The sequence below is a fragment of the Aquarana catesbeiana genome, linkage group LG13 (assembly GCF_042186555.1).
Source record: "Aquarana catesbeiana isolate 2022-GZ linkage group LG13, ASM4218655v1, whole genome shotgun sequence".
Taxonomy (NCBI): Eukaryota; Metazoa; Chordata; class Amphibia; order Anura; family Ranidae; genus Aquarana; species Aquarana catesbeiana.
Genome location: NC_133336.1, coordinates 90382529 through 90395545, shown reverse-complemented (window position 1 = coordinate 90395545; position 13017 = coordinate 90382529). Strand labels below are relative to the sequence as shown.

The window sequence follows — 13017 nt, the reverse complement described above, 5'->3', positions numbered from 1 at the left end:
CACAGGAAGTGACCAGGACAATGCATTTCTAGCAGAATCAACAGGTAATTTCTGTACTTACTGAAGCCTTATAAATGAAAACTAATGCAGCCCCCAAATTTTAGGATTGATAATCTGCAATATACTTCGATGTTATTCTTCTTTGTTTTATTAAACACTTTTATTGCCACATGCATATAGTCATACAGAATATGTAGTTGGCATAATCCAAAATGTACAGTAAACAGTACAAACTAAAAGTTACAATTCAATACCAACATCAATATGATATAGACCTCTTACCCAACCTACTCTATCATCCCATAACAGGACAGTGACACATAATTCTCAATCACTAGAGAGTAGCAAGATTACCATATTCGCATATAGCATTTAGCGTATATATATATATATATATATATATATATATATATATATATATATATATATATATATATATATATATGAATCAATCAAAATATAAACCTAGACAAACAAAAATTATTAAAAAACAAAACAGAAACATACCAGAGTGAACCCATCCCAAAACCAGTCGAGTCAGGGCTTCACGGTACCCCATACCAGCAGAACTAACGGAGCACCCCATCGAGAGGAGGATCTTACAAAACAATACTTTAATTCCTACGGGATGTCAGCCAAAGTTGCAGATGAATCTACCCACCTGGGCCATATTTTTTTGCATGCTTTTGGATACCCTCTAGTGTGTTTGTCTTGGGTTTAGTTATCCTTTAATGCATGTGGTTTCACTACTAAGCTATTCCTTTATTCTAGTGCCCTGACTTTTGCTTTTGAAGTGAACTTGACCTAGCCTACAATGTTTCTAAGGTAATAACAGTGTACTGCAAATGCATTGTGATAGATACCTCTGTGTTATATATTTTTAAGATCCACCCTTGTGCCCTCCATGATGCCCTCTTGGACTAGGCACAGACTGTACATAGAGAGGCTCAACTTCTGTCACAGTCTAAAATGTTTTCAAGGTAATAAGACTGTTGAAGTGCAGACACTTTATGGTACAAGTACCTTTATTAGACTTTAAATAAATCCCTGTGTCTTTGGAGATCTTTCTGGAACCCAGTCCAAGGCTTTATATAGTGGCTGAAGTTTTGTCCGAATCAAGATTAAGTCCTGTCCTCTTCAGGTGCTAAGCCCCACCATCAGTCAAAAAATGGTAGAGTCTCTACAGTTCACTACTAGATTTATTGCTAGGGGGCAGGGCTACATCATGACAGACACCATGGCAGCATTCATGGACTCAGTTACAACCTGGATTTAAAAGGGGCCCCACAGGAACACCCGGATCTATTGACAGGCATATAAAAGCTGGCTATACATGATTCGATTTTTGGGGCTTCCAAAGTGCTTGTTTGATTTTCTAATGGCTAATGAGCCAAACTGACAATAATTTTTGACCATAGTGACAAGCAAAATCAAAGGCGAAGTTTGGAAAATAACTGGATACTAATATTTATAGGTAAAGGTGATCCAGGGAATATTTGCTTACCTCCTGGGGGATCAGGAAGGTTTTTTTTTCTTTTTTTGTCTTAACTAACACAATTCTAACTATTAATGTGGTCCTCAGTCAGGAAATTTGTATTTGTTGTAATGTGTATGTGGTAGGAAAAATTTAATCTGGAATAAGAACTTTCATGGTTGCAAACATTCACTATTTTTCATAGTGTATACATAAATATGCTTTTAAATATGCAGTATACTTATGAGTTTGAATAAACTTTGCTTTGCTTTTGGGAATCCATTCAAGAAGCAGGTCTACACAAAATTTTTAGGGGTCTTTGAACAAAATTAGTTGATTCATTGATGGCATCATAGAATGCTCTAACAAACCATTTTTTAGAATTTCATTATGAACCTTTGAACGAAATTCTAACCATGTTACTGCTAATTGTAGACACTGCAAGGCATATGCGGCTTAGCGCTTTTGTTCTTTAGGAATATTTTAGGTCAGATCAAGTTCACTTTAGGGTGGCTGTGAATGGTCAAATAGTGATGATTGAAATGATCACTGTGTGTGTGGTATCAGAAAAACTATAAAAAATCAGCACCTGCACAAGAAAGTGGTTTGGAGCTTTTTAGTTGATGTTTAGTGCATGTGTGTTGATAAAGCAGAGGTGAATAGAGACAACTACACTATATTGCCAAAAGTATTGGGATGCCTGCCTTTACACGCACATGAACTTTAATGGCAGCCCAGTCTTAGTCCATAGGGTTTAATATTGAGTTGACCCACCATTTGCAGCTATAACAGCTTCCACTCTGCTGGGAAGTCTGTCCACAAGGTTTAGGAGTGTGTCAGACATGGATGATTGAGTCTGGGGTGGAGGAACTTGACTGGCCTGCACAGTGTCCTGATCTCAACCCGATAGAATATCTTTGTAGTGAATTAGAGCCAGGCCTTCTCATCCAACATTAGTGCCTGACCTCACAAATGCACTTCTGGAAGAATGGTCAAACATTCTCATAGACACACTCCTAAACCTTGTGGACAGCCTTCCCAGAAGAGTTGAAGCTGTTATAGCTGCAAAGGGTGGGCCAACTCAATATTGAACCCCATGGACTAAGACTAGGATGCCATTAAAGTTCATTTCATGTGCGTGTAAAGGCAGGCGTCCCAATACTTTTGGCAAAATACTGTATTATGTGATGTTACCAAATGGGCAGTAATAGGAAAATTGCACAGCATGCACGGAATTGCAGATAGAGAAGGCTTTAAAAAAAGAAAAGCTTTGGCATTTTCTGCAAGTGCACTTGCAGAAAGACTTTAGTGCACTGTCCTGGAAGCCTGTATCTGTGTCTTAGGTTATACATTCCTTTATAGGAAGGTATTCATTGTAGTCATGAATAATGCATTGTATTTTATCACCAGAATTTCCTTGCCATAAAAGTTGCATGTACATCCAATGAGTCACCCAGAACACTTGCTAACAACCATTCCCGGAGACACATAAAATAATTGTACTTTGCATGCTATTGATATCTGTATGTGGGGGAAAAGCGACCATCCAAAAAGAAGCCAGGAGTCTGGGATGACAATATCTTACCTGTTTATTATTAACCCTGTAGACATCCTGCTTCTATATGTGTAAGATTAATTAAAGGTTGTGAAAGCCAGTGAAGCACACATTATCTATGTCCTATTATTGCCTCATGTCCTTGCTAACAATTTTTACTGTAGTACATCAGACAGAACTATCAGTAACTAATTAATTTTACATCATTTTATTTTCTATTTGCACTATAAAATGTTTTACTACATGTAGTTTTTTTTTAGTTTCTGTTTTAAAACCAAAGAACTAATATATTAACATTGGGTTGGCTTGCCCAGTAGTTCATTATATCTGTTGTGCATTCGGTAGAATTTATGCACCAGGGTTACTAGCCGCACCCACCCTCTAGCATCCATGAGAAATATAAGAAGCTATCTGGTATACCAGTTTCGGAAAATCTAAAGCTGGGTATATACATCCATCTCCGTTATTGAATTCTGAGAGGGGTACTGATCAAGCACTGATTGAATGCTGGTTTTCTAGCAACACCGTTCGACAGAAGTTAGTCGTTAAACCGACTTCTTTTGAACAGACAGTGGTACACATGTACCGAAAGTCATCCGGTTCTTGCTGAGCCAACTTTCGATACGTGTGTACTGGGCTTTAGCTATTACTTCCTAGTATTGCCACGGATAGTCTGAACATGCTTCAAAATGTGTCTGTCCTCAAAATAATTATTTTTGGATAGATACCTTGCCAGGAACCACACATATGCTGTGAAACATTGTGGTAGAGAAGAATACGTTCTTCTCTTGTTGCTTGGAGTTGAGAACATAGCCTAATTAGGAAACAGTTAAGCACTTGTTCCCCAGAGGTCATCAATGGGGGCCATTCAAATCTAATAGAAGATGTCTCTCAAATCTTCTGAAATTGTAGTTGTATTTGGTGTTGTATTTATCATTAACTTAACAGTTTAAAAAAATCCCTCTGTATTCGTAATTCCAGTTCTGTATTGCTATCCCCCGTTCATCGTCCTATTGTGTGTAATTTACTCAGAAAGTGTAGAGAGAGCAGAGCTGAGGGTGGGACCCAACAGACTGCCTACAGAAGCCTACAGGGAGATAGGAGGTGCATTGGTTGTTTCACGCTGTATTTCTGGACAGATCTAGTGAAAGTCCCAAAGAATTAAAGTGTTACTAAACCCAGGACCCTGCATTCACTATACAGTATCTGGTCTCCCACATTATACAGAACATGGAAACACAATAGTTTTAGTAAACATAAACTGATAAATACCTTTTCTCATCAGCAGTTAGAGCAGTCTTGTGACTTCTATCAGTGTCTGATTAAAGCTTGTAGGAGGGGTTTTCATTGTTCTATGAGGCTGCAGGACCCCTGACCCTCTGTCTGGACAGTGCTGATTGGCCCTGTGCTGATCACATGCACTCTCCCAAGAAAAAAAACTCTTTAGCAATACACACCAAATTGAGCATGTGCAGCTTGTCCCCAAGACTCTGTTCTATCAGGAGATGGTTTGGGGACAGTGGAAGAAGGGGAGGATCAGATAAGACAGGATCAAACAGCCTTTTTACATAATGCAGAGGATTAACCCCCTAGGTTCCACAGTGAGTATAACAAGCATGCTTTACTGCATAAACAGACTGATTTTACTGTTGTGGGTTTAGTAACACTTTAAGTAAAATCATACATGCCTCTTGTATTATACAGTATTTGTTTTGCCCAGACTTCAGCCTTTTGGATAGAGTAGGGAAGGGAACCCCTGTTAAGATTTTATTTTACTGTGTACCTACTAGGTGAATCTCCACTCTTTTTGTCCTGGTGACAATTGTCACCGAGACAGAAAGTGAGGGGAAACCCAATTTGAGTTGTCACCAGACTAAGAGGTGAAGAGAATCCCTCCAATGGGTACCCCTGTTTCAGTGACAGCTGTCTAAGAGAGGAATTCCCCTCATGTAGTAGAGATTTCCTTTTACATTCTGTTGTGTGTCTCTTGCGTCTACCAAATATACAGACCTAGCTTAGTCAAACAGGCAGATATTAAAAAAACACAAGAAGCAAAAAAATCAACAGATTAATGCAGTTATGTATTTGTAATAAAAATCATTAAACCATTTGGGTTCTCTGGTCCCATCCTTTCAGCAATTTTGGCCCACTACTCTAAAACCTTCTGCCCAGGTATATACCTCGGGAGTTCTATCCAAACCTTTTGACATCTCAAACAGGACTCGTCAGGGATGTCCCTTATCCCCCTTAATATTTAACTTGCTAATGGGGCCACTAGCTAACTGTATCCGAACACATCCTGACATTAAAGGGTTTCCAATACAAAACTCTACCCATACCATTAGCCTCTTAGCCGACGACATTATAATACTTACAGAGGCAGAGACTTCCCTGGCTTTGGTACATTCCGCGTTGGAATTATTTATTCAGGTCTCATATTACAAAGTCATTGAAAGCAAGTCATATATAATGGGTTTGGGTATTGACCCATCTTTAAAAGTGAAACTCAGTTCAAGGTTCCCATACACATGGCAAGATGAAGGGATAAAGTACTTAGGTATTACACTAACAGCAACCACAGAGAACCTAGTTGCGGCCAATTATACTCCATTCCTCGTAAATCTATGTAGGAAACAACAAGACATAGTAAAGGTGGAATTGTCATGGTCAGGACGCTTAGCAGCTTTTAAGATGGTGTTATTGCCGCAATTGCTTTATCTATTTAGGACTCTTCCTATAATAGTCCTGAATTCCTTCTCCAATGCTCAATCCTTGGTAAATAGATATCTATGGCAGGGAAAAGGGGCAAGATGTGCTTTTGGAAAACTAGTAGCTTCAAGGAAAGTGGGAGGGGTAGGACATGTACTACTTAAAGATTATTACATGGCTTTGATTCTTATTCAAGTGCGAACTGGTTCTCTGGGAAGTGGTTCCCCCAGACACACAGCACAAAATGGCTATAACTAGAGAAATCCCAAATCCCTGGTAACAACTTATATGATCTGTTATTGACCAGCAGATTCAACATACATATGATCACTGCCTTCTCCCCTATTATAATGGCCACACTTCAAGCCTGGAAGACACTCTTAGCTTTGCAGCCTGGAGACTCTGTTACAATACCCCTTTCACTTCCCATCTCTAGCCTACCCTTGATCATTCCAGGCTTACACATAACGCATTGGGTAGCCAAGGGAATAAAAGTGGTAGCTGACCTTATGGTAGGCCCTACACCAAAAACATTCAGGGCTGTACAAATAGAATATGGCCTAGAAGATCACGAACAATGCAGATACCTCCAAATCACTCATTTTCTTCATACTAATCCCTATTCCTCCACTCTACTTCCATGGAGAATAGTTCTATATCTCACCAAACCCTCCACTAATATTAAAGGTATTTTGTTATTTTAAAACATCTTGAATAACAAAAATGTATTCAATAAATCTCTAGCCTTTAAAGCATGGGAACAAGACTGGGGCACTTCTTATACTCCAGAGCAATGGCAAAAAGCAGTCCATACCATATGCAGCAACGAAAAGTGTCAACTTATGGGAATTAACCCACAAAATATTGCTTCGTTGGTATTTGACACCATTTGAAATGTCAAAATTGAATCCGCAGAATTCCCCACTTTGCTGGAAAAACTGTGGATCTAGTGTCACGCTATATCATATATTGTGGACATGCCCAGCTATACATGCTTTTTGGACAATAATATTTAGATTAATATCACAAAACCTAGGGATTCAGATCCCTCTATCTGCTGGTATGGCTATTTTATCTCTAGGAATGGAATCCATCCCAGCTGCTTCAAGAGTATCCTTAGCGATAGGTTGTCAATAATGAGACATTGGAGGGACCATCAAGTGCCTTCTGTAAGTGAGATTGTTAAGACGACTAATACCCACGCCACTTATGAGATAATGTTTGCATCATCACAAGATAACTACCAAACAATGAGTTTCCTTTGGAAACCTTGGACTGAATGGTACAAAATAAGTAGTAGCGAATACTGAACTTAATTCAGAAATACTCACTTCCCTGGGCAGAGACAGATTGATTATGTTAAGTAATAATATGGAGATCATATCCCACTTCAATATGCTGGACTGTGTACCTATATGATTTGTGTTTTTTCTTTCTTATTTCTGTTATTTTTATTTGTTTACAGTATCATTTTGCTCTCTTGTTTTATTCAGCTCTGGTTTTACATAAAAAATGTTATAGAATATCATTTGTAAATCTCAGGGCAAACTGGAAAATCCAACTGTGAACGTGATATGTTCTATATATTCTTTATGTTCGTTTCGTGTATGCCTTAACATGGCTGATGCCTTAAGATGTTAAATGTATTTTTCTATAATTAATAAAAAATGATTGGAATTAAAAATCATTAAATCATTTTTAAATGCAACTAAATTTAATTTAATTTCCGCCTCTTGTAATCTCCACCATTCAGGAAAAGCCTTGTATTTATATAAACAAATACAAAGCTACCTTTGATTGGCCAAGGTGGAAATCGTGATGTCATCTGTCTGCCTCTCCATCTTAGCCAATCTGAGAAAGTCTTGTATTCTCTTTACACACAGAATCAATATATCGTTTTTTTCATTTATTATTGATTTATTATGATGTGTTATCTCTTGCTGTGAAAGGACAACCTCTCCCTTGAGAATCAGACTCTGTTGGTTTCTGCTGCGCTCCGATGCTTCTCTCTGCGGCGGACACATGTTCGCCCTGGCAGCCTCTGAGCTGCTTGTGTCTCCGGCTACGTCAGACGAACAGACCCGGCTACGTCAGGGACCGCCCTCGGCTTGCCGTCCCTGACTTCCGGGTTGGGGTGCTCTTATAGCGGCCGGCAATGGCCGCTGTATGAGCTTACAGCCTCCTGACGCTGCGTTGGTGGAGGACCGTCCCTCTAGGTGAGTTTCTTCCCCCTCCCTGTCCTTGTTATTATTAGCCCTCTCCCCCACCTTTTATCCTGGGTCCCGCATTAAGCCTCTTTGTGTGGCGCCCCTGTACAACTCCACATGCAGTGTTATCAGTCCCTGTGTTCACGGCTGTGTTTCTATTGTTTCTCCCCCTTTGGTGACTAGCGCCCTCAGCTTGCAATTGACTGCTCCATTTTTACTGCCAGCCTGCTTTACCCTATATATTTGCAAATCTTACCCTATCTTTCCCCAGTGTATTGTAACTATACCAATTTTGCTATCTGTGGATTAACCCCTTGTATACTGTGTATAGTAATTTAAATATAAATTCTGTTTTCAGTTGCTGCTGCGACCTCCCCCTCTCCATATACATTAATGGTTCCAGCTTCAGGGGGCCCTCATTGCTAACAGTTTTTGGTCCTTTTGACCTTTCTGTTCTACGGTCCTTTTATTTTGATTGTGATGTCCTCACCTACCCCAACTCATGCGTCTTATAACCTAGTAACCCTCCAGTGGTGAGTGCCAGCTTTAATACAAGTGTGCAGTTCTTTGCTGAGTTATTTGTATGTGTTACAACTATTCTATGTTACACCATAGATATGGCTCTCCTGAGGAAGCGGTGAGAACCGCGAAACCGGTCGAGAAATCAAGCTATATATTTACCTACCATCAAAATTTGGGTGTAATCCATATGGTTGTATGTATCGTCATTGTTTCAAATCGCAACTGTATGTGGTACTATAATATACTGTTTGTTTTAAAATACTGTTTCTATTAAAATTGAAATTTTATAAAACCTGCTATTCCCTTCTCTACCCCTTTGTTTTGTTTAGTACATATTTATACTAAGTACCGCAATAGTCCCCCTTTCTTTCCCTGTCGGGGGGTGGAGACATTGGCTGACAGGAGCAGCTAACTGCGGCTGTCCCCCTCCCCCGTCCTCTTTTTTGAACTTGATATTTGGGATGATGGTACCTTTACCCTTTTAAATAATTTCTCTAACCTAGGCGGTTTCCTTCAAAGTCTTGTATTCATTGATAAAAATACAAGGTTTCTCCTGAATGGCAGAGAAGCATTTAGGTTGACTGTTTTATTTCGGCAGCAGACTAGAAGTGTGGAACACAGCACGGCCTACTGTATGTAGCTAATTCTACGACAATTTGATACAGCGTACACAGTGACTGCAGAGAAATGTAATCAGAATAGATTGTTTGCCCCATCTTGGCCCAAACAAGCTATTTAAATTCAAATGAAAGCTGGAATGCTACTGTGACTGCACTAGAGAAAAGTCAGGTCACTAGACTGGCTGAGTTGTCTGATAGGGTTGTAAACATCTTAAAGTGTAAGTAAACCCTCCTGTTGTTTTCAGCCAAGGAAGCTGCCATCTTTGCCTCTGTTTAATCGACAACTGCCATGATGCTGCACATGTGATCAATTATGACACCAGCCATTGGATGGTTTGACAGTTTGGTTGAGAGCATAACCAATGGGAGTGCTGCATTTCCGGCACATGCCGGAAATTAAACTGTTTTATGGCTGGGTTTACTACCGCTTTAAAGCGGGGGTCCACCTATCTATCGTTTTTTTTTTTTTTGAGTTCATTCACAAACTTTTCTTCTCAGCATTACATACTCACATATTGTGTGTAATATGTCCGCCTGTGTCAGATTTCGTCGGAAAGAATAACTTATATTATTCACTGCAGGCGGTTTCCATCTTCATTGTGGGCATTTGAAGCCCACAAGCATTTATTTCCTGGATGTGGTGAATGCTGTGCTCCCAGCATTCACCGCTCGTTCCCGCACATGCTCAGTGACATCCTGGGAAGCCTGAGACTAGCTCCCAGGAGTCTGGGAGAGGCTAGAAACACGCCTACTCCCACGGGAGGAGAACCAGGAAGTGCAAAGAAGAATAGAAAAATAAAAGGTAATTACGGCAATTTAAATTTTTTAAACGGCATGTCAGCATCTAGGCAAGGAAGAGAATACATACAGATATTGTTCAAAATTTGGGTGGAACCCCGCTTTAAGACTAGGTGGACAGAAATCCTTTAGCAGGAAGAACTGTTCATTCATAGGTCAGTCTCCCTTCAAGAGGCCTATCATAAAATTCCTCTGTTGGGCCTGAAGTTTCGGACTTAAGTTGTCTGGGGTGAGCTGATTGTAGCCGTATTAGTGCACTTGCAACAGAAACAATTGAGTAATGTCTGTGATACTTTTTTATTTGCACTAACATCCAATTTTTCAGGACAAGCTTTCAGGGCATGCCCCCTTCTTCAAGGTTTAGCAGAGTGTTAGAACTTAAAGAAGGGGGCATGCCCTAAAAGCTTGTTCTGCAAAATTGGATGTTAGTCCAAATAAAAAAAAGTTCTACAGACAGTATTCAGTTGTTTCCAGGGTGAGCAAAAGCCCAGTGTATGGACTTGGATGCATCTGCTGAAGTAAGCAGGACTTTGTTTTGTTTTTGTGCTGAAGCATTTTTCTCTTTACCTGGTATGTGGAAATAAACCTGATACCAGTAACCCTTTAAAGAGACTGCATTGTCGGTGCCTTTCTACCAGTCTCAGAGATATAATTTGAGCAGGTCTCCTATCACAATATACAGTATATTATATACAAAATACACTATATTATCAAAAGTATTGGGACACCTGCCTTTACACGCACATAAACTTTAATGCCATCCCAGTCTTAGTCTGTAGGGTTCAATATTGAGTTGGCCCACCCTTTGCAGCTATAACAGCTTCAACTCTTCTGGGAAGGCTGTCCACAAGGTTTAGGAGTGTCTAAGGGAATGTTTAACCATTCTTCCAGAAGCGCATTTGTGAAGTCAGGCACTAATGTGCACAAGAAGGCCTGGCTCACAGTCTCCACTCTAATTTATCCCAAAGGTGTTCTATCCGGTTGAGGTCAGGACTCTGTGCAGGCCAGTCAAGTTCCTCCACCCCAAACTCACCCATCCATGTCTTTATGGACCTCGCTTTGTGCACTGGCGCGTAGTCATGCTATCCCCAAACTATTCAAAATTGTCCAAAGTATCTTGGTATGCTGACGCCTTAAGGGTTCCCTTGACTGGAACTAAGGGGCCAAGCCCAACCCCTGAAGAACAACCCCACACCATAATCCCCCCTCTACCAAATGATTTACACCAGTGCACAAAGCAAGGTCTACAAAGACATGGACGAGCGAATTTGGGGTGTAGGAACTTGACTGGCCTGCACCTCAATCCGATAGAACTCATTTGGGATGAATTAGAGCGGAGACTGCGAGACAGGCCTTCTCGTCCACATCAATGCGCTTATTGAAGAATAGTCAAATATTTCCATAGACACACTCCTCAACTCCTCAAACCTGGACAGCCTTCCCAGAAGAGTTGAAGCTGTTATAGCTGCAAAGGGTGGGCCAACTCAATATTGAACCCTACGGACTAAGACTGGGATGCCATTAAAGTTCATGTGCATGTAAAGGCAGGCGTCCCAATACTTGTGGTAATATAGTGTATGTATTAGCTGTTTCAATATCTTCATCTTTAAAATTTCCCATGTATAGAACATGAAAATATGAAATGTTTACGAAGCACTCGGCTATGTTTAGTACGTTTCACAGGTTTGATTTTGAGTGTCAAACTTTTATTCAAAACCCACTAAATATCCTGACATTTTCATGTATACTTAATGTTTCCTCAGTTTGCACCAGTCCCTTTCTCAAGAAATAAATCTAAAGGAGCAGTTTTCTCAGGCTATGACTCTGTACGATGAAGCATTGCAGAATCGGGAGGAACTCCTCAGCATCAACCGGAAACAAAATCAAGAGCTGGGCCTCCAACTGCGAGAATTGCAGAACCAGAATGTGGAGCTGCAAGAATCCCTGCGCAGGGCATCTTCTACACAACAGGAAATGGAAGAGAGACAGCACAAGTAAGCCAACTGACACTTTTATATTATTTTCACTATATAGGTTTGGTAGTCTTCACAAATATACCTTCAAAGTAGAGTTAGAATCAGGACACTGTTTTTTGAATGGTTTAAATACCCCTTTTTTATAGCTAGTGCACATGTATTCTGCATGAAAGGGGTTGGCATAGCTCCCAACTGTCCCTGATTTCGAGGGACTGTCCCTGATTTGGAACAAAGTCCCTCTGTCCCTGCTTCCTCCTCATTTGCCCCTCCTTTTGGTCTGATCTCTATATTTTGTATATAAAATGCACAATTTATCTTTGAAAAGCTTTTCCCAGTGCTAATCCGTTCATCCAATTTGTAAATTTCAAAAGCCAGTATAAAGGAATAGTCCTTTAAGGGGGAGTGGCAGGGGGTGTGTCCTATGCTCATACCGTTTTGCTAATAGGTTGGGAGGTATGGGTTGGTCTTTTTATTTCTGAGGTTTCAAGCTAAAATTTTAAGCTTAACTCTAGGCAGATTTAAAACACACAAATTAATGTAACTTTGTAAACATTAATACATCATTAAAAGTATATTTTACTGTACTGCTTTGTAAGGACCTGAATGTGACCAGGTATCTGCCACTTGCAGTTCCTGTTTTGCAAATGGGGTATACGATTTAGGATTTAGCAAAAGGAGCCACTCAGTTCATGTGCTGACAAGGACCATGCCGATAGGAGGAGAAAGCAGAGTGAGAGAGAGATGAGGTGTCACTGTCCAGTGGTAACAGGATGGGGCAAGTCCAGAATGACCCGGGATCATAGGAAGTAGGTTGGATAATTCTTGGCATTAGATTGAGGACATCTGTTGGCAGACAAAAATACTGTAAGAGGTAAATCTCTAGACTGAAGCTCAACATTACAGCACACACTGGTTGTGATATTTTATTTTTGAGTGGGCTATTTATTTTTATTGTGTTATTTTTGGCTGGAGTTCTGCTTTAAATTAGTCGCTATTATTTCAAGATTAAAACACATTTTTGCATAAGCCCAACCATAACTAGTTTTCTTTAAGGGCCATCATTCTGTGAATCTTATAAATAGGCTTATTATTAAACAGCGAATATACTGATTGTTCTTTATTGAATGTGGATATACTGTATTTGGTTATTGAAAAC

General features: G+C 40.0%; 1 protein-coding gene across 10 annotated transcripts in view; it reads left to right on the top strand.

Moving 5' to 3' along the window:
• The window catches only part of MIPOL1 (mirror-image polydactyly 1), a 753413-nt gene that overhangs the window by 690537 nt on the left and 49859 nt on the right, over positions 1-13017 (top strand). For all 10 annotated transcript variants that reach the window (XM_073608913.1, XM_073608905.1, XM_073608904.1 and 7 more), the window contains one exon: positions 11649-11879. In XM_073608913.1, the coding sequence (XP_073465014.1) occupies positions 11649-11879 (231 nt within the window). The remainder of the gene's footprint in view (positions 1-11648; positions 11880-13017) is intronic.